The sequence below is a fragment of the Alligator mississippiensis genome, chromosome 1 (genome assembly GCF_030867095.1).
Source record: "Alligator mississippiensis isolate rAllMis1 chromosome 1, rAllMis1, whole genome shotgun sequence".
In the NCBI taxonomy this organism is placed as follows: Eukaryota; Metazoa; Chordata; order Crocodylia; family Alligatoridae; genus Alligator; species Alligator mississippiensis.
Genome location: NC_081824.1, coordinates 199958438 through 199982308, shown reverse-complemented (window position 1 = coordinate 199982308; position 23871 = coordinate 199958438). Strand labels below are relative to the sequence as shown.

Genomic DNA, 23871 nt, shown 5'->3' with positions numbered 1-23871 from the left:
CTTCAATGGGCTTTAAACAGACAGTGTCTAGGACTATAACAAAATAATTGATTAAAAACATATGACTTTTCCCAAAAGAGTGTTTGGAATCAGCTCACGAAGGGCAGACCACAGGGATTAGTAGAGAACCCAGACCCATCTGTATTGAGAACTGAGGCCTCTGCACTTGCTCTGTATCCCTATAGGAAGCACTACTCTCTGGCAGTGCCACTTCATTGAAACTTCATTTCAGACAACAGCTTTCTCTGAAATTTTTCAAGCGGAATCTTTATTGGGTTTGGAGGAGGTGTGCAGAAATGTAATCCATTTCTGCCATAAACTCTTTCAACATGAAACATGATTAAAAATAGTTTTTATCATAAATGTTTCGATGTGCTTTATTTGGCCTGTATAAGTGTCCAAAATGACTGGGGTTGCTTTTGTGTCTTTAAGAACCAATCAGCACTACAAAGCCAACAACTTTGGGAGCTGTCAGTGGGTAGGCAGTTTCACAAACACAGTGCCTTTAAAAATGCCTTTCTGAGTTGACTCTGGCCAAGGAACAAAACACTTTCCACTTCAGAAAAAAAACTGATTATTTTGAGGGACAAGCAGATTTAGGGCATCTGTGTAAATCCCAGAACCCGCTTCTGCAGCCACATCTGAGGGAAAAGTCTGGCATGTTCTCTAGGGCCAGCAGCCACAGGGGATAATTTGCAGCTGAACTGAGCCCTAAGCAAATTGGCAGTTTCCATTGAGAAGTCCTTCTGACCCCATTCAATGTTATAACAGGGCTGACAGCAACATGCTCGGCATCTAGCATTTTAAAATTATTGTTTGTCTTTCCCCCCCACCCTTCTGCTCACCTTATCTAATATAAATCAGATATTATCACTGAAAATGCTAGTAAAAGCATAGCGCTAGAAAGCCAAAATGAAGTGTCATTCAAATGATGTGTTCTGGTGCAATTGTATTTTGGTACCTCAGAGTGAAGGAGCAAGTGCTATCTTGCTCATGTTCAAAGGTAATTCATTATAACAGCAGTTTGAACGGAAGTCTTGATTGCAGCTTTTGGACACAGATTCAGGTCTTGTCCAGGCAGGGGCTTCCCATAGGTAGCTTTAAAACATTGGGAATGCATCTACAAGTGCATATTAATGCACGGCAGTAAATTCTGGTGCCGTTTTCACCTGAGTTTATTGCTCCTGGGCGCTTCATTTACACATACCAGGTTGAAGCAAACCAGGCTGGCAGGGAAACTGGGGGTCAGCCTGCCACCCAGAGCTGCTTTGACCCAGCTCAATGTGCTGTGGAGGGACTGGCTAAGGCACAAGGGTGCTCCAGTGCTGGGCTAGCCAGCAGGCAGCCACCACACTGAAGCATCCTCATGTCCCAGTCAGCTGGTCAGCATCCACATGTGCTGTGCTGTGAAGTAAAACACCCTGCAACAGGATAGTATTTGTTTTTACAAGTACTAACCTACAGCAGAAGGTATTAGTTTCCTGCGGCCTAATGGGGGCGCATGTGTAGATGCCAAGATGTTTACTGCAGAGCTAATTAGTCAACTCCACAGTAAACATCTCATGTAGATGCACCCTGGAACATCTTGATGGTAATCCACGTGGCTATTTCAACAATTATTTTTAGGACAAATATATTGTCATGAAACATCTCGTAGATGACATGACCAGGATCCAATAACTTTGACATGTTAGTTATTGGTATTTGTTACACTTCAAAACCCTACGTGTCATTGAAATTCCAGTAAGAATTAACATGTGAAATATGCTTTTAAAAGAATTATGGAACTGCACAGGAAACTCAACCTAGACAATGTTTGTTTTTACTAGCCAACACCTTCACCAGGTGCATATGCTGTACGGGATTTTCTTGAAGAAGCCCAGCTCAACCCAGTGAAACCCACATACAATTTTAAAGGAGAAGGCAGAAAGAGACCTTCCATCTTTCATCCAAAAGTGGACCTTTCCATTCCGGGTGTTTACACATATATGCCTCCTAGTTTTACTGATTTAGCAAGAAAAAGGCTAGCAACATATTCATTTAAAAGCACGCCAAGGAAAAGTTCCAACACCTTAAATTTCAGAGATAAGGTAAAAAGAGAATAATAGTTACATCTTTCTCTTGAATGAGATGAGATAGGGGAGAACAAGAGATCACCTTGCATATGATATACTATGATAGAGTTTTAAAAAGCATTACTTCAATTTTTTTTGATACTATATTTTTTAATTATCCTATTTTAAAAACACACCTATGATCCCAGTCTGAGGAGGCCCTGAGTGGCATTCTCACAGGCTGGACTTTGGGAAACCATTGAGGCTGCATCCCATCCTCAGACATATACTTCCCAAGATACCAGCAGTCCCCAGATACTCACTCACTTCTCAAACTTCCTTCTCCTATGCCCATCATAACCTCTTCTCCATTCTGACCCCAGTTTCCTTTTTCAGCTGGCCCTGTTTGCTTCATAGGTTCCAGCTCCTGTGAATTCCCAGGTCCCACAGCCATTCCTATCAGATGCCTTTCTCAGGTGGTCCCAGCCACAGTGTCCAGAGTCATCTTAATAGTCTCTGTACTTTTCTGTGTTGCAGAAACTTTGTTTCCTCCCTTCCACATCAATCTGCTCTGCAGTAGGATGGGGACAAAAGGTTCTGTGTTTAGCTAAGAACCACTTGAATGGGACCATCCAGGCAGAATTTCTTACCCATCAAACAGCCCTCAGGTGACCATGGTTCACCTTTGTTCGCATACTATTCCTGCAACCTCCTGGTTTAGTAACAATGACAGAATTTAAGGGACAGGTTTCACATCCTTAGCCGATCTTCTAATACAAAGATGGAAGTTTTCTGGTGGATAAGAACAGTTGTCCTGCCCTCTGCAGTTGCCATATGGAAGGTCTCTAAAGTTAAGAGATCCCTCCCTGATCCCACTCACCAGATGACATAGCATGCTGGATCCAGTGGGTTGTGGGGAAAGGGAAAGAAACTGGTTTTGAAGGAGACCCAACTTTGCTTGGAGCAGCTACAGAGGAGCAAGGTTTTTTTCAGGTGCATATCTTCCATCTGTGTTTGAAGATTTAACCACTGGATTTATATATAATTTTTCAGCATCTTCTTATAAATTATGTTTAGAGGCATGATTTTAATGCTCTTTTGAGAAGTATTACAAGACTTCATTAACTAGCCTTGGAAAGCTTGGAAAACAATTGGGAAGTTGTGTTTGGAAAGGATCTGGAAAGAGTTCCACCCCAAAGCTGACAGGCCCATTGGCTTCCTTGAGTAGGACCAGACCCAGAGAACACAGCTATAAAAACGATGGGCCAAGAATATGAGCTAAATTTTGCCCTCCTTAGAATAGCTGTATTGCTTAAAGCAAAGCTGTGTATGATACTCTTTGAGAAGAAAGTAGTAACTTGAAGTCAAACCTTGATACCCTATCATTACCCAGTCTTAACCAACCACTCCTTTTAGGATATTGACCTTGCACCAGGACAATACAACCTTCTCCCTCCTGAAGTTCCCAAGTTTTCAGCCAAGTAAGTAAACTGATTTTCTTATCATTTAGGTGTTTGGATGTATTATAAAGTCTGTTTTATTTTCCAGGACTTCAGAATTTCAGAGCACCTGCAGCTCTCTCATTTATGTACCTAATCCAAAGTCCTTCAAGTCTCACATTAACTCAGACCTTAAGTCAGTATCTTGACTCCTAGCTCTGCTCTAGGCTCCAGTTTAATAAAGTATTCAGATATATACATAAGCCATCCCCATTCAACACAGCCATTAAGAATGTGTTTGTCTTAAAACACATTTCACTCCCAGTGACTTCACTAGATTTGCTTAAAGCTAAACATTAGCTCAAGTGTTAACTGAATTGGGACCATAACACTCACTTGACTTGAAGTTGTCTGTGCTCAGCACTTCTAGAAAACAAGCTTTCTACATTAGTAGGCATCTAAGGGTGCCTGTAGACATGCAGGGACACTGCTCTGATGTAATTACAGCACATCAGAGCAGACTCAATTAATCATTCTGATCAATTGAGCCTGCTGGAGCGTTCTCACTACTGTGCTCCAGCTGCCCCTGTGCCTTGTATATTCAATGTCCCCATCCTTCAAAATGGTGGCAGAGGTGCTTTATCTGAAGTTTGTTGAATGAGCTTTAGTTAAAGCACCCTTCCCACCATTTTGAAGTGTGGGATGCTGAATACACAAGACACTGCCGGTGCTTTAATTAGAGCAGTTCTCAGAGCCACCCTAATTAAAGACTTCCTGCCTCCCAAGCATGTGTAAAAATGCCTTAAAATACCTACCTTTTTGGCATCCAGATTTGAAAACCGGGCCCTCTATATGTGTCGATTAACATTAATGGAAATTGCTTAGCTATATTTTTTATATACCATTGAAAGATACTGCAAGGCCTCCATAGCTTTTCAGTATATTTTACCAAAACAGAACAATTTCTGTTCCATTATCTAGCACTGAAAATGACAGACAGCTACACTTTCTTGTACTGAAACAAAAACAGGTATAGAAACTGTTGTTAAAGATGAAAGTAACAGTAAGAACATGACTCAGATGATCTTACCTGCTTCTTTTCCAAAACTTAGGCAGTTTATGTTTCGTTCTGCAGTTCAAAGGTGCAGATCAACCTACTTCACTCCTGTAAGTACTATGTGGAAAAATATTAACTGATGATAAGAAATGTTTGGGTGTCTAAAAGAAGAGAAAAGAAAAAAATACCTGGTTCTTCTGTGTATTTAAAAATGATCTTTCCTGGTTTGTAGAGTATTCTTGGGGTAGAAATCCCTTATTCCTTGTGCACTAACTTCCTAAATGGAAGTTTGACTGGCCAAGTAAGTGGCATTTTTGGAAATTATGCACAGCTTGCACTTCTATTACCACTGTAGTGTAGACACCCAAGTGTGCTTCTGTACACTGGGTATGTGCAGTTGTCTTTGTGCTGGACATGTACATACCCAGCCATGTGGATATGTAAATTATTGTGGATATATAACTCATGAACGTGTAGCTGGACAAAATCCAGTAACTAATGCGTGTAAGACACCAGAGGAAGAGAAGGATGACCCACCCATGTCTAAGCTCCAAGAGCTAAACAGGAGACACTTGCCCAGGAAATATAAAACCAGACTCTAGGCTCCTCCTTCCTCAGGAGGGATTTGAAGTTGTATCTACCAGGCCACAGGTTTGGCATTATCCAGGCTATTGCCCAGCTATGCTTTTGAGGCTGGAACACCCTGGGCAACTATGAGAGGGAAGTATATAATTATATAATATATAAATATATACAAACTCAAGGATGTGTGACTGAATGGCTGTTGTTCTCAAAGGGAACAGGCCCAGACTTCTAGCCTGGAGCCTTGCTCCCCATGCAGGATAAACTCCCTGTACCCAGTGATTGTTAATGCGAGGTGCCATGCCTCGGCTTCAGAAGGAACGAGGGAGGAAAAACTGGATAATGCCTAACCTGTGCATAGTGCTTAGTGCACCATTCTGGGAAGTCAGAGAGTTATAAGGTCAACCCCACTCTGGGCAAGGGGTGCCTAGATCCTGCTTCCAGGACAAGTGCTCTTAGTCACTTGGCTACTGGGGCTAGATGATGGGAAGGCCCTCCTCCACTGTGTTTAAGTGCCAAAAACACCAATTCCATGGCTAGAAAACTGCTATTTAGGCTCCCAAAGTGGACTAGAACTCCGCTCTTAGTTTTCTATAGTATGCAAAGACCTTGATCCTACAAACAATGATGCTTGTGAATTAACTTGGTGCCTGGGAATAGTTTTTTACTACAGAGAGACTACTCCTGTGAGAAAACAACACAGAAGGTTAAGTATTTGCAGGATCTGGTCCAAAATAGCTTAGGAAAATGATTATACACTTTGTCTCTGCTTTGGCAATCACTCAATCTCAACATCTATTTATGGCAAGCCTACCATAAAACAATGTTCATTGTTCCTATTGTTCAGCAGGACACTATGAAAAAATACCTACAAGAAACAATGTTTTTCCTTCTCTGTGAGAGTTTGTGAGACTGGGCTGTTTCTTTGCCAGAATTTCTGGTGAGATGTGGTGGAGGGTTGTGGTTTAGATGAAGAACAGACTGAAGAGGTGTTAAAGTATGCATATTTCTTCAAGTGAACGGGTTGAGAGGCAAGGAAATGAGAGGGGACAGGACAGATGTCATGCCCATGGAGGAGGAGAATGGTTAGGTATCATTCCTGTTTTGCATGAATGAAACTCCAGGCTTCAAATGCCTTCCCAGTGTTTGGACGGGATTCTGACCTCACCAGCATCACAGTGTGTGACTCCACTCAAGGATGGTAATCTTGATTTATGACAATGAAACAGAATTGGACCCATTACAATGTCACTTCATTCTTCCGCTTAAATACCCTGTATTTTGTTTATTAAATTGTCAACCACTCAACTATCCCTAAAGTAAAAATACTGACATATACCCTTCTGACATCACTCCAAGCTAGCTGGGTGACACACCTGTGAGTTCTGTGTCTGACCCAGAAAACTTTCTATATACAGAACTCGGAGTAAACACAACCTGAGTCTGATGCACTTTCATTGGTGACTGTCTCAAGCTTTGCCAGTTTGGAGCTTCAGTTTCCATCATGGATTAAATAGGTGTTGACAGCAAATTCATTACTGGGCCAGATTTATATTTGCACATAACATACACAAGAGCTTGTGCACATATCATGTGCACTCTCTCTCTCTTTCTCTCTCTCTCTCTCTCACACACATACACACACACACACACAAACACGCGCGCGCGCAAGATATAGATATATATATGATGAAAGATGTCACTAGGAAGCACCACAGTGAAATATAGTACATCCATTCTGTGTGTTACACCTTGAATGACTGTAATGGCTGTTTTTAGTGCAGTGTTGGCCCATGCCAACTACCACATCTACAAGACATCCTTCTAGGAAGTCTTGTAGATGCACATGTAGGGAGGCATTCTGTGTTTCACTGTGGCAGTCCCCCACGTGGTCCTTTGACTGAATAGACCTCTTTTTGCAAGATATTTTGGTTTAGTTTCCTTATTTCCAAACCTACCCTGGGGACCAGGGATATCATTACTTTTCCATTTTCATGCCTTCGGTCTTGGCCCTGTCTCTGCAAATTCTTACACTTGATCGGCTGTAAGAATATGAGGTGCCCACTGATGCTACTATTTCTTTTGTGCAGTAGTTTGTTACAGTGCCACTAACCCTGGCATTGCAATTATGGGATGCCTATCCTGGCTGCTCTGTTATAATGTGCACATAGTCATCATTGGTTTCTATTTTTGCATAAAAGTGATTCACAGCATGGAACATACTGTACTTCAAAAGAAAGGGAATAGTTCGATAGTGTGTGTTAGGAGACAGGCAACAGCTCATTGCTGTGATTCAATGCATGTCTGAAGCAGGCAGTCCAGAAATGGGCCATGTGCACAATTAGCCACAAAATCTGTAAGCTATAAAAGAAGAGCCTTCAGTCTCACCATGAGAAACTCCGTCATGCTGCTTGAGACAAGGGAAGGTAATAATGCACAGTGGGCTGACATGTCAACATTCATTGGACACCAGCTCATGATAACTTCATAAGCAGACAGGTCTAGCTGAGCATGGTGTCTCTGAAACTGAAAACTGCTATCATTGATTTAAAAATGTATGTGATAGCACAGGGCCTGATCATTTTGATTACATTTCTTCTAGGCAAGGCTGTGGTCCCATTATCCCTTATGTTGGCACACGAGAAGGGCGAGGGAGTAATGAGCTGTTCACCTACCACATAATGGATGGCAGAAATACATCAGGATGGCGGAAATTTCAACCCATACTCCAGGGAGTTCAGAGGCTGCTCCCAACATATTTCCCCTGGGATCCACTTGGCAAATGGAAGGCAGCAAATAGGCAGAGACATACCAAATTACTATTCCTTCAGCACCACTGGAAAATGAAGAATATGTGGTGCATAGAGCTCATTTGGAAGATGGAAGGAGGCTTATATCAAGCTGTAGGATAGGTCTGTGGTGGGACCTCCCCCAGAAAAGTTTTGGAAACTTCTGCCACTTGATGTAAACTGGCAGGCTTCAAAGGCAAACCATTTGCTCTTTGGAATGATACATATGAACCCCAAGGTTCATCACTGTTGGCCATCTTTGCAGTAGCCAGAGGCAGGGTGAGCTCCACCTCAGGGAACCCCCCTCAGCCCTCTCCTCAGTTTGTGAGCAGAATATTTATTAACGCTCAGTTTCTGGAAGCCCTGAGACATATGGGGAAATAACTTTGGTCAGATAGACCTTCACATTATCAAGGAGTGCCTGCTGAAAAAGCAATTTGTTACTGCTGACTCACTGGTTGAGAGCCAATATCAGCAGTGATAATGCTTCCATACCTTTCCTTCCCCCTTCAGGAATTCATGCCTAACTCTGTCACAAGCCAGGAGTATTTTTCACAGTAAATACACTCTTTTCTTTGGGATTAATTATTGTTGCTTACGGACAGTCCAGATTTCAGATTTCAGTAGCATACTGAAAGAGGATTTTCAGCTACAGAAAGAAACAGCTCCTTAAAAACCCAGTGTAGCTGCTCGGGGTTGATTTGAAGATAGAGCAAGGGACTGTGTTTAGTGCAAATTATCAAGGGATAGACTTTCACTGTTAAATAAATGTTAACCTTTTATTTGAAAATCCTCCAGGATCTCATTAATTTCTTAATGCCAGGTGGCCCTTTGTGATAGAAGAGCCATTCTGTGTAAACAGCGGCTCCTTAAATGAGTTATTGATACCGCTGCCATACAATATTTTGCAACAAATGAGCTGTAACATCCTTTGGACTTGCACTCCCAGCTCTGGAATTTCAACCAAAACCTGTATGCTCTACTGATGAATTAAGTCGGTTTGGCTGCTGTTCAGAGGATGGTTTTATACTTCCTGCCTATTTAATCATGTAGCTATTCTGTGCTAAAATCATTCTTGTTTAACTTCAAGCTAATACATACTTTGATCAATAACATTAATATCGAAGGGTTTTGCTCATCTAGCTTGTGTAATCTCATAAGGAAGTGCTCCTCTTATAGATCTTAAGCTAGGGTAATGTACAGAAATGTACTAGTATGCGCTGTGGCTGTCCTGTACACAGCTACATTTTCAGTTTCATAATTACACAGCAACATACTGTAAATGGCTTAAAGCATACTTATGGGGGGGAGAAATGGGTTTTCTAAAAACAATGTCTCAGTGCTCTGTGTTAATTCTGGCTCATAAATAGAAGAGAAGAGAACAGAACAGAACAGAGCAGCCCAAGTTCTGCTTTCCAGTTGGCTATTGTATATTGCTATTAATTGCTAGGAAAACCTAGGTGCTATCAGAGCTGTTCCGTTATTGCACCCCCTCTAAGTGGGTGTCCAGGGCTTGTGTCATTACAGTACCCCTCATTACAGTACTGAATGCTGTTAACAGTTCTGTGTCTACCGGCTGTTCAACTTCTGTACTCATACAATGGGAATTGTTTGTATTGTGTACTTATGCAGTTTACATTTTCATGTGTTATTCCATGTTTTTAATAGCAATGATCCTGATAGTTAATGATTGGCTGGATTAAGATCTCTTGAGTTTCACCTTATGTCCTTACCTCCTCCAGATAATCAACACTTACCAAGAATTGCCTTGTGCTATCAATCATTATTGCCTAATTACTCTCTCTCTCTCAGGTTAAATATGCTTGGCCTATAAATCTACGGCCTGATCCTTTGTGAATACTGTAACGGCAGTAAAGCAACTGCAAAACTTCCATTGAGTTCAGTAGAAGTAGGAGTTGTTCCAAAGTGGGGTTTTTTTTCCTCCAAGTCACTGCCAGCACTGAAAAACAAAATGGTGTCTGGAACTAAATGGTGGCTCCAACAAGGAAATGCAATTATAAGTGCAGACCTTGCATAGAGCTGCACACCTCCATGACTTGAATATACTGCATGTAACATCCTGCGCGTTTAGTAGTGCTGTCCTTTCCGGTTAGTCCAACAACAACAGTTGAAAAGCCTTTGTTCTGAGCTCTTTGGCCTACTTCGGCAACTTGTGTCTTGCTTGTGTCTTGGTGCTCAGGGACATCTATGCCTGCTACAGTATTTCCTTGCCGCTATATTTTTAGTGCTTTTCTCAACATACTTGGTCTTCTTGTACTATGCACATAGCTGTTTTTTCTCAGAGCCTCAATTGCATTATTCCCACTGTTCCTGCACCTTGTGTTTAATGGCCCTTTTGGCATTTCACCACCGCTTCCATAGTTTCAAAGCTGGAAAACGTTATTCTTCTTGATGCAAGTATATGTATTCTTTTCCCCCATGGTCCACCCCTGGAGAGAGAACAAAAACTTTTCAATGGCTTAAAGTCATTTCTGTGTGGCACAATTCTGTCCAGACAGATGGCTTTGCTCATAGCTTCATCTGCCTAGGACCTGACTCGTGATGGGTAGGGGTACCAAGTTTACATGGGTGATGTCTCTATAAGTATTTAAGAAACATGGTGGACCTCTTCAAGCTCCCCAGGAGATACATGAAAATTTCTCTCAGTTCCCCAGTGACCTCCCCTATACATCTGGGATGATCTTTTAAAAGTAGCATAGGACTTGCAGCTTGCTTTTTTTGTTCATCCAGGGTGCATATTGTAACCGTATTTAATCGTTCTGAATTGAGTAATCAATGTAGAAGAGTCACCTCTCAGCGGAAGAGACTGGAATGTTGCGAGAGTAGCATTTGCATGGGTAAGGTATGGCACAAGTCATCACAATGTAGCTTGGCTCACACTTGACCTCCTCCAACAACCGTCTGAAGCCAACATTCTTTAAGAGCCGAGGGATTTCTGCTAGCCTTACATTGAGTAACTCAGACCTAAGTGTGAGAATCCTATCAGACTAGTCTCTTCAGAGAAACAGAATTACAGGCATGTGTATTTCCCTTACACTATGAAATGAAGAAGTAATAATTCCATTTTTGTCAATGGCCACCTAGGTCAACGTCAACTTGGTTTACTTTCTATGTACATATCACTTATCATGTGCATTATACCTGCTAATGTACTAACTTGGATACCTGACTTCTCAGGGTGCTTTTCATTCATCCTGTGTGATCCATTGTCATCTAACACCTATTATGTTTCTGTGGTATTATTTATCCACTTCTCCCCTTTCATGTTTTTGGCCATAGTTTTGGACTTTGGTAGTCACTCTGTTTACACCTGTATTTACTTGTTTTAGACAAACCTGATTTATCACAGTAAATTATTGATATGAGAAATGTTATATCATGAAACTGAAGTTCACAATAAAGCTTCATGTATTTAAAATATGAATCCCAAAAATGCCCTTCTCTTCTTAGACAAGGTTCCTTGGGTGAATTTGATATCTTTTATTAGACCAACCCTTAATTTCTTGTGCCGTTAGCTCAAGTTTTTGTCATTTATTTTAAAAGCCACTAACCTATGATTGGTCTTTGGGACTTGGGCATCTAAGCCTCTAATAATATATCACATGAGTATTGAATTGTGTATTTAGTTGTCCAGGCTTATGAAAGCTAATTCTTTGTTAAGACTGCAGAGCCACACTGAATATATTTTGTGCATCTCATGACATTTTAACTTTAAATGGGGCTTAGGTGCTTCATGGATTGGCCTTAAATCATCTACATGCTGTCACTACACATTTTCTAAGCAGCTGTTCTTTCCTTTAGTTAATTACTTATCAAATGTCAAAATGTGATGCCTCAGTGAAATTTCCTGGTATCCAAACAAAGCCCTGACTTCACAAACCTTTGCTGTAGACAAACAAAGTGAATTGCCACATGAAAAGCAGGAGATGTTATGAATGCATTAAAGAAGCATCATTTTTATGCTTGACTGAATGTGACACAATTGAAAATAAGAATGGATGGGGAGGTAATAAATACATAGATATTAACCTTCCTGATGGTTATAAATAGATTTGGGTTGGACTTGCAACTTTCAGAAGCAAGAATTTTGTTTGGAGAAAGGCACATTGAACACCCCTTGTGGCAGATAACCATTTACAGTTGAATGATACCAGTTCGCTTACTTTTGTGATATAGAACAATGAAAGATCCGTTTCCATTTGTACATTACAATGTTTGTTCTTATTTTAATACTGGGCCATTAGACTGAACCTCTTTGAGGGACACGCAAAGTTATCATATTTGATCAGAGTTATTCAGCTTTACGATAGATAGATAGATAGATAGATAGATAGATAGATAGATAGATAGATAGATAGATAATCTAAAAAGAATATAAGAAGCTATAAAAGTTTGTCCAGAAATGTAGGCTAGAAGCAATTTAGTCCGTGAGAATGAAATAACTATGAGAAAAGACAATGAACATAATGATAACGACAATGATAGGGCTATGTTAATGCCAGTGGGTTTTTTTCTCTCCAGAGGTGCTATACATTTTCCTAACTGTTGCAATCAGCATCCAAATATTAGAAAGGTCCTGACCTTGCTTTCTGTGAGTGGAGCAGAAATTTTGTTTATGCAAAAACTTCAGGTTTGGAATCAAATAGGAGGGGAACTGGACTTGGGAAGAGGGGAGGAGTTGGAGGAGTGGGGAGGAAGAGTTCACTGCAGGCCAGATATCTTGAAAAGAAGCCACGTGCACTTAAATTCCATATTAAGGATCTGATGTTCCTCTGACATTCGGGAATATCACTAATAACACTGTGGAGTTACAACAGTGAACAGCTGGTATGGTCAGAATCAGACTTTTAACATAGATTTTACAATGTGTATATGACACCAGAGTTTGTTAAATACCTGACACATAATAGATCAATAGGCTGAAAATCCTCTTTCAGTTTACTTAGTGTATGGTGAGTGATTTGTTATATCACATTTATTTTCATGAATGAAGAGTAAGAGAGGGTATTTCAAGAATGAACTAGCTAGCCTTGAGCCTGTCCTCTCCTGTGAAGAATTCATTTGTTCAGTGCAAATCTATTGGTTACAAGGTTTTAAGAAAGCGAGACAAACGTTCAGGACACATTTTATCAGCTTACAAGGCAGCTCCTTAGCTGATGTGAATCAAGGTAGCTCCATTGACTTAAATAGAACTATGTTGATCCATACAAGCTGAAAATTTCACTCAGTTACATGATCACACACTGATTTTTTTTCACAGGACCCCAGTCTTTTTCAATACACAGAGTGGATAGTGCTCAGTTAATACGTACCTGTTCGGCATTTTGTTGTATTTTTATTGGTCAGTTCTGGTCCCCTGCTTTCTTCAATGCAAACTAGCCAATCCTCACTTTGAAGACAGAATTATTAATTCACCCCCCCCACCCCGGGCTTTTTATATGGGACTTATAAATATTTACACATTTTATCACAAAATATATGTATTTTCTCAATACATTTGTGAGATGATAGGTACTGTTATTTCCGTTTTGCAGATGGGAAAAGGAGGTCACAAAAAATTGGCTATGTCTAGTTTGCTACTTAGGGTCAAATATGAATTTCCTCAAGCCCATCAACCACAATGAACCATATAGCTCGGCTCCAGTCCACTGCAGCCGCAGAAGCTCTGTTGGCTTTCAGGGTCTAAGGTTAAACCACTCTCCTTGTCTTCCTCCAATCCTGCACTAAGATGCTGGGCTTTTGAGTACAAGAAATCCTCCATCAGTAACTTCACAATTCTCTGCTCTCGAGTGCTGGTCCTTTTGCACCCCACTTCCTGTTTCTGCGTTGTATGATTAGACCTAAAAACGGAAAGAGATAAGTACTGGACACATTCATTTCTAAGAGGAAATTATCAAGCAGGAATCAGACAACCGACAGTTTTCATAACACTCTCCTGACTGATCCCTAGAGACAATACTTCCTAAGCAGTGAATGAGGCACGGGTTCCATGGAAAAAACAGTGCGATTGCGTCATTGAAGACTGTGTCTTGATACTCATTCACAAAGGCACTGAACTGAGATTGCACAGGTGTGACTTTGCAACCTTAATAGTCTTATTTTATCATCATTTCTCCACTACATAATTAACTATCAGTTAAAAATGGTGAAGATGTTAGGCCACATCTTTGCTGGAGTAGGTAAGTGTAGTTCCATTGGTTTCAGTGGATTAATGCCAGCTGACACCAGCTGCGGATAGGTCTCTTGTGTGGTAATTAAGACCCCAATTGTAGTTGGGTTTTTTGTTTTTTGTTTTGTTTTGTTTTGTTTTATTTTGTTTAAACAGCTTTACAAAGCCTAACACTGGTAGAAATGTTGACACAAATATTTAGGACCTGACTCACTGCTGTATTCTAGTGTGGTTGATTTCAATACAAACAAGAAAATATAGAATAACTCAGTGGTAAACCAAGCCATTAACTTCTAAATTATTTTAAATTATTAAATAAAATAATTTCTCTTCAGTGTTTATAAACTTTGGTTTCCATAGGTAAGCTGTCATAGCCTCAGAACTCTTAATTGGATTTACATGTTTCATCTGAGATGTTTTTGTAAATCCCATTAGACACCTCTCTGCACCTTCTGTCCTTCTGTACCTAAATACATTTGTAAGGCTGGCTCTAGAACTAGGACGATCTTGTGGCTGTTTAATTATTATCAAAATTCAGATGATGGCCAATCACTGTTTTTGTTAGGAGTCTTTCCCCTCACCATGATGGTCTCAGTCGCTTCATACAGAAGTTTCGAGGAGTTTAACAAGATGTGGACCACAAATACATGACTGCTTTCTGTTACTGCCACCATATGTATAGTGTTGCTGAAGTTTAGAGGAGAAGGATCTCTTTGCCACTATCTACTAATGAACCAGGGGAGACAAAATTAAGGTGACCTCATTTTGCCTGGGCGAGACCTATTATGCCAGATTGTTGGTTGCAGCACCTCTGAGATGTCATGGTGTCCTTAAAGAACAAGAGATGTGCATCTGATCTGTTCTTCATATGTTGTATACCTTACCTGAATCCCAACAGGGTACTCCTGGGGAGTAGACCACAGACATGACCAAGGGGAAAGGGGCTACTATTCTGTGGGCAGGCATGAGTTCTTAGCAGCAAGAATTCTGCTCAAGTGTCTTATATGTTGTTTAGCTTCGTCCACAGTGCAATGTTGGAGCTTAATGAACTCTCATGGGGATCTAAATCTGGGACTACAATGCACCAATAATGGTGTAAATGTAATAGTTGAATGAAGAAACTGTAAACCTGGATCTGGCATCCATCCCTGGGCATTGGCACTTTGTTGGCAGACTACTGATTGAAAATTATGAGTGGAATACCTTAGTGGGAGCTGGGGTTGCCAGGCAGGGAAGTTCACACGATCTTTTGTGCATCAGGCACTAACACCAGCTGAAGAGGAAAGTGAGGCAAAAGATTGGTGCCTATGTTGGAGTGGGCTGGATGTTTTATTTGTTATCTGTATTAACCTAGGGTTGATTTGCTATGTTCATTTCCCCCTTAATATGTTTCCTTTGTGATATACACATCCTCAGTGCCTGTGGGAGGGGAAGCATTGCTTGTTAAGGATACCGAGGCAAAACATTTAATTTTCCTAGGTTTCTGAATGAGGGTTCAAACTGTTTATGGAAAATCCCTGGCCCTTTGGATTCTGATGACACCTGGCAGAAGGGTTGCACCTATACTTTATAAACAGCAGGTTATTAGGTACACTGTGAATGCAGCCTACTCTATAGTGAAATGTTAAAAAATCATTTGAAAAGAATGCCTTGGGCGTTAAAGCAGTTTTCAGATTCCTGCTTCTATTGCACCACCCACACCTAATGTTTAGTAAAATATTTGCAATGCCTTTGACATGATCATATGCATTGGTTAAAATGAGTGTAAAGGTGTCATCAACTGTGACTGTAATTCTGTTCCAGTGTACTTAATTATTCAGAAGAAAAAATGTTCTATTAATCAATGCTGGAGAATAAGGCTGAGTTTTTTTAAAAGATGTTAAACTGCATAAAATTGCAGATGGATGCACTCAGGCATCTCTGAAAATCGTGCTTAGTACTAACCTATATGTTCAGGGAATGTGCTTATTACTAGTCTATATGTGCCCCCCTGTTAGGCCGGAGTAAACTAATTTACTCCACAGCAGGATAGTACTTGTAAATACTTGCAGTAACTTGTAAATGCAAGTACAATTGACTTGTATGTACAAGTTATTACAAGTATTTACAAGTACTATCCTTCTGTGGAATAAATTAGTTTATTCCAGACTAATAGGGGAGTAAAAAACCCTGCAGCAGCACATGCATAGATGCTGCCCAGGTGGTTGGGGCACGAGGGTGTTTCAGTCTGGGGGCTACCTGCTGGCTAGCTCCGCACTGAAGCACCTTCGTGCCCCAGCCAGCCAGCCCCGCAGCATGTTGAGCTGTGGGGAGCAGCCCTGGGCTGGCAGACTGAGCGCTAGAGCCCCCTGCCAGCTAGGGCTGCTCTGCCCCAGCTCAACGTGCTGCAATCCTGGGCACATGTACAGACACGTGCCCAGCAGCAATAAGCTGCGGAGCTTATTGCTGCACGTTAACAGGCATGTGTGGATGCCCTATTCCAAGTCTGGCCCCTGGGCCTGATTTTGCAACCATTATTCAAATATAGTTTCTGCCTTATGAACTGATTCCCCTAGGGCTACTTGCATGGGTATGGGTTGTGAGATGGGACCCTCCGTGCGTGAAAATTCCTGGCTGCCAATAGCAGAGGAAGATTTAGAGAACTTTTGAAAATGAAGGCCACAAGGACTGAGAAACAATTATCTCTTCTCACTTCTAAAAATAATAATTTGGCATTTACACTGTAGAATATTTTTCCGTTGGTACATTCACATTCTGCTAGTATGCTAAGAAGCAGTAGCTGCAAAGTTGTGTTCCAGGCATATTGAAGAGTCATGCTGCCATAAACTGAATTCATTAAGAAAAAAAATCTTTTAATCAGTATCTGTGCTTGTTCTGTATATTTGACTGGTGCCATCTTACTTACAGTTTCAAAGAGCTATTAAACATGCCGTTTGCTTAAAGTCAAAGCAGCAACAAACAGGCTTCCCAATGCATTGAGATGATCTATATCTGATTTAGTGACTCACGTCATGAAAATGTAAAATATTTGGGGTAAAACTTTCCAAGGAATGAGTTTTAAGCCATGAGTTTCTGAAGGCATATAGTCACAGTGGCCGCTATGTAATTGGAGGAAATAGTTCTCGTTGGGAGCAGTTGTGTAATGCCATTTTTTAACATGTCCTTATCCAAGCCTGTCCTTCTGTAGAATATGATTGCCACATTCTTGGAGATTTTAAAGGCCCAGCTTGACAAAGCCCTGGCTGGGATGATTTAGTTGGGGTTGGTCCTGCTTTGAGCAGGGGGTTGGGCTAGGTGACCTCCTGAGGTCCCTGACAACCCTCATTTTCTATGATTTTGTTAAATAATTCCACTGATTTTATTGCTTTCCAGTAACAGTTACAGGACTTGGACATAGCAAAATCCTTATTCCACTCAGGTCGAAGACAAAATTCCCAGTGTAATCAGTGGTGACAAAATTTCATCCACTGAGTCTAACTGCCCAGCCACGGCAGCTGAGTTCACGGGAATGGTGATGGGTCATGAGGAGTTCAAGGCCTAATGTAACCCTGTTGCCCTAATTGGAGGGACAGGGGTGGGTTCCTTCCTGGATGAGCTATGTTAAGCTCCTCTCACTGTCTGGTGTTTATCTACCAAAGTATTTATAGGCGTCACATCCTCTCTCAGTCATTGTATTGCTTGGCTGAACAAACCAAGCCTTTCTAGGACCATCTCATAAGGGAGGTTGTTCAACCCCTGATCTTCCTAGAAGTCCTTCTCTGTTTCAAGTTGAGTTTATTTTTATCCTTATTTTCATTACACACTTGGAGAATGGAAATGAGTGTATGCTTGGTAAATCTGTTGGTGACCTCAGGCTGGATAGGGTAGCAAACATTATAGCTGTGAGGATTAGGATTTAAAATGACCTTGATAAATTGAGAAAATGATCTGCTATAGATCAGATGGAATACAATAAGGGCCAATACAAAGTACTACATACTTAGAAAAAAATAATCAATGCATGATGCATAATTAGGGACCTACTTAAATTGGGGTTTTGCTATTTTCATGGAAACCACAAAAGACAGCGATCTCCACTGCAATTGCTGCAAGAAAATAGAATTGGCCATGATTTTCCAGGAAATCAAGTGTGGCGGACTTACTGATACAGCCCAGCATGCCTGGGCTTGGCAGAGCTTCGTTGTAATTGGTGGAGCATGTCCTCCAATCAGATAATTACTGGGAGGGGCTGGCCCTGCCCCTGCCCCTCCCCCTGCCCCTGCCAGGGGGTTGGAGGGTGAAGAGCCCCGGACCTGATTGAAGCCTGCACCTTGCAGGTCCAACAGCACTCTGGGAGTGGAGTCTCCAGAGAGAATAAAAGGAGCAGCGTGCCCAGCACACGGCAGACACATCAAGGGATGGAGAAGAAAGTGGGCTAAGAAGAACTTGGGAAGAGGAGCCCAGTGGGAGGATGCTGTTGCCCTGAAGAGCCCCTGAAGACATCTCTAGCCGGACAGGAGCTGCAGATGGCTTCAGCCCCAATCAGTGCGTAGTGCAGCGCATGGGGCAAAACCCTGGTAGCTGTGAGGCAGCTTGGGTCTCCTGCCACTTGGTGCACACAGCGGTGCACAGAGCCTCAGACCCTGGGAGCTGCACAAGGCAGCTCAGACCTGCAACCCCCCAGCATGAGGCTGGGAATCCGGAGTGAGCAGCATGGCACAGCGCAGTCTAGTGGGACCCTGACCCTGAGAGCCACTCAAGGTGGCTCAGGTCCACCATTTCCTGGCATGTGGCCAGGACTCATGTGCACACTTGGTGTACAGCTGGTCCCAGGCAGGGACCTGGACTTTGGAGCCACAGGAGGCGGCCTGAGCCACCAGCCATGAGCAGCAGGCAGAGCCCTTGATACCAGAAGTGGGGCACAGGCTGGAAAGGGATCGGAGGCCCTGCAGGAGCCAGAGGCCTGTGTCTGCATCAGCTGAAAGAAACCCCGGCTAGGGTGACAAGGACCCCACATTGCCCATTCAAGCTGTGAGTTATCGGGGAAAGGGTTCCCACAGGGGAGGTAGCCCTTGGAAGGGGTCTAGCAGAGGGCCCTGTGGGAAAGGAGTCCCCGGCAAACCTACGAGGGGCTGAGAGGTACTGGGGCCCCTTCCTTCTTCCCTTTTGGAGCTGTGCCAAGGCTCCTAGAATCAAAGGGGAGTCTCCAGTACTTACAGTGACATTGATACCCTGAAGGGTGTGCAGGTGCCTTATTTTGTAGGTAGTGCTTTACATTTTGTTATTTCTAATGTGAGTTGTTATGTAACTGTTGTATATTGTGTATATATATATGCCTGTCTTGTTGAATCCAGGAGCTGACTGGGCGCGCTTGCTGCTTAGGCCCCCCCCCTACAAGCACCAGCTGGGGAGTGCAGCCATGGCACTTCTCACTTCTGGAAGCAGCTGCAGTGATCCTCCACCTCACGATTGGCCATGGGGGGACCACCCCCCGCCTGGGTCAGCAAGATTGGCTGCAGGGGGACCCTGCCCCTGGTCACTGACTGGTCGCTGCAGGGGCACATGCCCCCCCAGACTAAGGTGACACCAGTCGCCCATAGTTGACTCCCTTGTTATTACTCCCCTGTGGTTTGCCAGTATTTATTTGCTGTTGACCTATATTTGCAGATCCCTCTCACAGCATTTCCACCTGGCCTCTCATCCTTTCTATTTGGAGAGGGGAGCACGTACCTGGGTACACCTGGGTTACACAACCAAAAAAAGAAAATAAAAATAAAAATAAAATCCTGGCTCCCCAGTAGGAGCCAGTGGCCCTTACTGTCACTGCAGCCTGGCCTTGCAGCATGCCCAAGAAAGGAAGGCATTGGCTGGTGAGGCAGCACGAAGGTCAGCAACCAAGATGGCAGCTGCCCCTTGTACCTCTCCACCAATCAGTGCCAAGGGGCAGGTCACACGAAGGGCAGTCAGCAGCCAAAATGGCAGCTGCTGCCTTGTGCCTCTTCCCCCCACCAGAGTTTCCCCACCAATCAGCACAGAGGGGCAGGGCCTCATTGAAATGACTGCGAAATCAGCTCTTCGGGCCAGGAAGCTGCAAAAATTGCTTTCTCTTGCCATGAGTAGGGTAGGTCCCTATGCATAATCCATCATGTTGTAATCAGGTATACACTGTTATTGGCTTTTCAGAGGCTTCATTATTCTTTTTGATGGGAATGTCTGAAAACATTATTATTATATTTTAATATTTCTACTTGGCTCATAGGTATTTTACAATCTGATAGAGTTTGGTTGCTGTGTAAGGAGTTCGCTTATGCTGAGCTCTCTGAAATGAGCAAGGGACTAGAGCCTCAAGTCTGTTCCATAAGTTGGTCAAAATGAAATCAGGAGTACGTGGAGGTCCATCTACATGCCATGGAACCATCCTGGTGTTCTTAACTTGGGAGGGATGCATTGGAGCAGGCCTAGAGAGAGGCCACTAGCCCCACATTGAGCAAAACTAGAAAGGAGAAACCTTCTACATACAAGGGAGTAGACTCTACTCGACTCTTGGGCTGACGCTAGATTTTATCCCAACTAAGCCTACGTGCAACACCAACATAAAACCTATTTGTTAAAAAGTGAAGTGCAGATAGATCCCCAAAGTTAGTCCATATCTAGGTTTCCAACTAAAGTGACCTGACTAGACAAAGTGCTGACTGCTAAACCCACACAGCGCTGCAAGGACTATAACACTTCATTTTCATGTGTCCTCTTGACGAGTAGCATGCTGAACTGCATGGGCGACTGGTGCCTTCTAATACTGGGGGGGCACCAGCAACTGACTGCGGGAGTGCTGGTGGCACACCCGGAAGTGCTGCCGGCACTTCTCTCAGAGGGGGCATGGCCAATCTCAGGGGGTGTACGTGCACCTGTGTGCACCCCCTATGCATTGCCAGTGCTGAACTGGGTGTCCAATGTCCCTGCACTATGCATGAGAATGGGAAGATGCCTAAAATTTGGTGTCTCAGAAAGCAACTAGCTAAGCAGAATCCTACCCAGTTTTCCTAGAAGAAAAATGCTGAGAGAAGGCCAGCATTTAGACAATTGGTTGCCTTTCTCCACTTAGCTGTCTTAGCTGTGTACCCTTCTCTTGCGGCAAGGTACATACCATATGTAAGGTATTTCAGGCCTTTCTTACAAGGGAGGAGGGGAGAAAGAACACCTCATCCCAGTTCTTTTTGGCAAACAACCCAGTGGCTAAAGCATTTACCTGAGAGGTGAGAGAGATATTTTTAAATATCTACTCTGCCTGATTCAAGGCAGATGCTTGAACTCAGGTCTCTCCCATCTCCAGGGGGATTCTTGCTCATTTGCTATATTCCTGCTGTTTCAGAAAGGATTATCAATCCCTTGATTGCCATGTTTGAACAGGGATTCTAATAACAGACTACACTTAATGAAGCTGCAGGTCTTCATCTCAACCCTAATTATACTGCAACATTATAAAATGTAGCAGAGCAAGTATGGTCCTGCTGTGATCTTATGATGTTCTTTGTGTGCAGAGGGCTGGAAGTCAGGATTCCTAGCATCTAACCCCATTTCAGTTAGAGCCACACTATGCCTGGTCCAAGAACAAGAGATAGAAGGGTGCAAAGAAACACAAGGAGTTATGGTCTTCCCTCCCTTCGGAGTGCAAGGGCTGCTTCCTGCTAGTGCTAGCTGAACCACATGGTGAGGAGAGGATGCAAGGTGACCTGACGTGGTGTACATATGCATTAGTTTTAGATCTGTACAGTGTAACACCAATAATTATTACAAGCAGAACAGGATTTAAACAGACTATTTCACTTTAATCTGGGACCAGAAGACAAGCTATGAATTGTTCCAGGCAGTGGGAATGCACCTTTAAAGAAATCCATTTTTGATTGTGTTACAGAAAGAAGGGCCAGGACCAGGTGAATATGAGATAAAGAAGGAAGTGCTCCATCCTATATGCTCAAGCTTCCAGTCCAAAGTGCCACGGTTGCTGCCAATCCGTTCAGTGAGTAGTTTGAAATATAAGCCAATAGCCCCTGTCTCTCAGCTGCTTGACATGAATTCCTCAAGAACATCACTGAAAGGAACACACACTTACAACAGGGCTTCTTAACCAGGGTGCTGTAGCACCCTGGGGACCATAAGATCCTTTCAAGGGTGCTGTGGTGTGCCACACAATATTAGCACTGTTGGGTCTGCAAACACCTGCACACAATTCGCAAGATAAACTGAGAGTTTTCAAATAGGAATCCATAGCGTCAAAACTATTCTGACCTGTTGGGGTCTTTCTGAATTCTTTGCAATAGAAGAATTGCTCTAGAATTTTTCTGTAGTAAAAATAAAAAAAAGTGAAGTCTCAGAGCTGGCGTTTTCTGAGAGGAGCCTTGAGTCTAAATGGGTGAAGAACCACTGACTTACAAAGAAGTATCCTGGGGACATGTACTTTCGCCAAGATTTACCAGTGGACAGAAGAAAGAAAGCATTTTAAGAGAAGACTAGCTGAAAAGAAACATTGGGCACAGTCATACTAGTTATTCTGAGTATTAGTGGGAGCTGTGGAATATCTCCCCCTTTTGGACCAGGGATAAATCCAACCTATGTTGGTAACTGCTGGTCACTCAAAGTCATTCTAGTTATCTAACCACTATTAGGGTGGCCTGCTGTAATAGGTGCCAGTTCAGTTTCAGAGCTTTTCCTGGGGTGTGTGTCTGTATGTATGAGAGAGAGAGAGCCCTTTTGGAAGTAAAACTAAGTTACTTTGCTGTTTGACAGACAAAGAAAAGTCACCAACTGGTGTGCCCGTGTGTATGTATTTAAGGGATCTGTGTCTTTTTCTACGTTCTTTCTCGACCGTCTTTTTTATTATTGAATGTTGTGTGGCTTAATAGGCAGCGTACTGTATTGGGACTTGGGAGAGCTGGGTTCTTTACCATGATCTAACACTGGCTGCTCAAAGGTCACTGGCCACATTTTGCCTTTGTGTGCCTCAGTTTTCCTATCCATAAAACAGACAAAACAATTCTCCTCTGTAAAGTGCTTTGATATCTGTGGTTATAAGTGTTGCTATATAACAGCCAGGTATTATTAATGTTGTTACAGGTGTTTGCACAACGCTAAGTGGGATGAAGCCCAACCTTTGCTTAGGCCTTTTGGCACAATTGTACAGTAATACAAATTTGAGTTGCAGTAATAATAGTGTTTTTGTCATTTGACTATTGGAGCATTTCTCTGTTAATTCAACATAGCTCTCCCTTATTTATTTGATATTCCTTGTTGTTTCTTTCAATTTTGTAGAAAATACCAGGTCCAGGAGCTTATGAGCCCACAAGACACTTTCCAGAGCAACCACGGACTATTGAGAGTCTAGGTAAAGAGCACAGCATCTTCTTCAGCAACACACTTGGGTTTTAGAATAAAAACAGTCAACATACCAAATTCCAAAAAGTGGATTCTGAGTGAAAGGACAATCTTCTCCCCCTATTCCCAGTCTCCCTTTCATCATCACCCAGCTGTATGTGTACATGAAATCCATGCCATTAGAAACTCAGCATTTGCCACCAGTTGTTACTGAGATGGCATATTTATTTCCTATTCTCCATTGGGAAAAAACTCATATTTATTATCATCAAATATTGACTGTTGAACAGATACTGCTGCAAGTACTACTGATAGAACTCACATTGGTAACGTTATACAACATCAAATATTATTAAGCACAAGCAATTGGAAAGAAAGATGAGAAGAGATAAGAGGAACAGAGGGGTAAGTG

At 42.4% G+C, this 23871-nt stretch overlaps 1 protein-coding gene across 1 annotated transcript; it reads left to right on the top strand.

Annotated features, from left to right (window-relative positions):
* The first annotated feature begins 403 nt into the window (after window positions 1–403).
* STPG4 (sperm-tail PG-rich repeat containing 4) lies at window positions 404–23516 on the top strand. The gene is made up of 7 exons (XM_059724263.1): window positions 404–478; window positions 1830–2090; window positions 3471–3535; window positions 3603–3693; window positions 4783–4851; window positions 22003–22107; window positions 23397–23516. Exons 1-7 carry the CDS (start codon window positions 404–406, stop codon window positions 23511–23513), a joined length of 783 nt encoding a protein of 260 aa, XP_059580246.1. The 3' UTR covers window positions 23514–23516.
* Window positions 23517–23871: the final 355 nt, after the last annotated feature.

What these genes read in the sequence shown, in the direction of transcription:
- STPG4 (XM_059724263.1), top strand. Translation starts at nt 404, where the DNA reads ATGACTGGGGTTGCTTTTGTGTCTTTAAGAACCAATCAGCACTACAAA. An exon ending in GTTCCCAAGTTTTCAGCCAA is followed by an intron (nt 3,536 to 3,602) that starts GTAAGTAAACTG and finishes TTTATTTTCCAG; the next exon opens with GACTTCAGAATTTCAGAGCA. An exon ending in ATGGAAGTTTGACTGGCCAA is followed by an intron (nt 4,852 to 22,002) that starts GTAAGTGGCATT and finishes ATTGTGTTACAG; the next exon opens with AAAGAAGGGCCAGGACCAGG.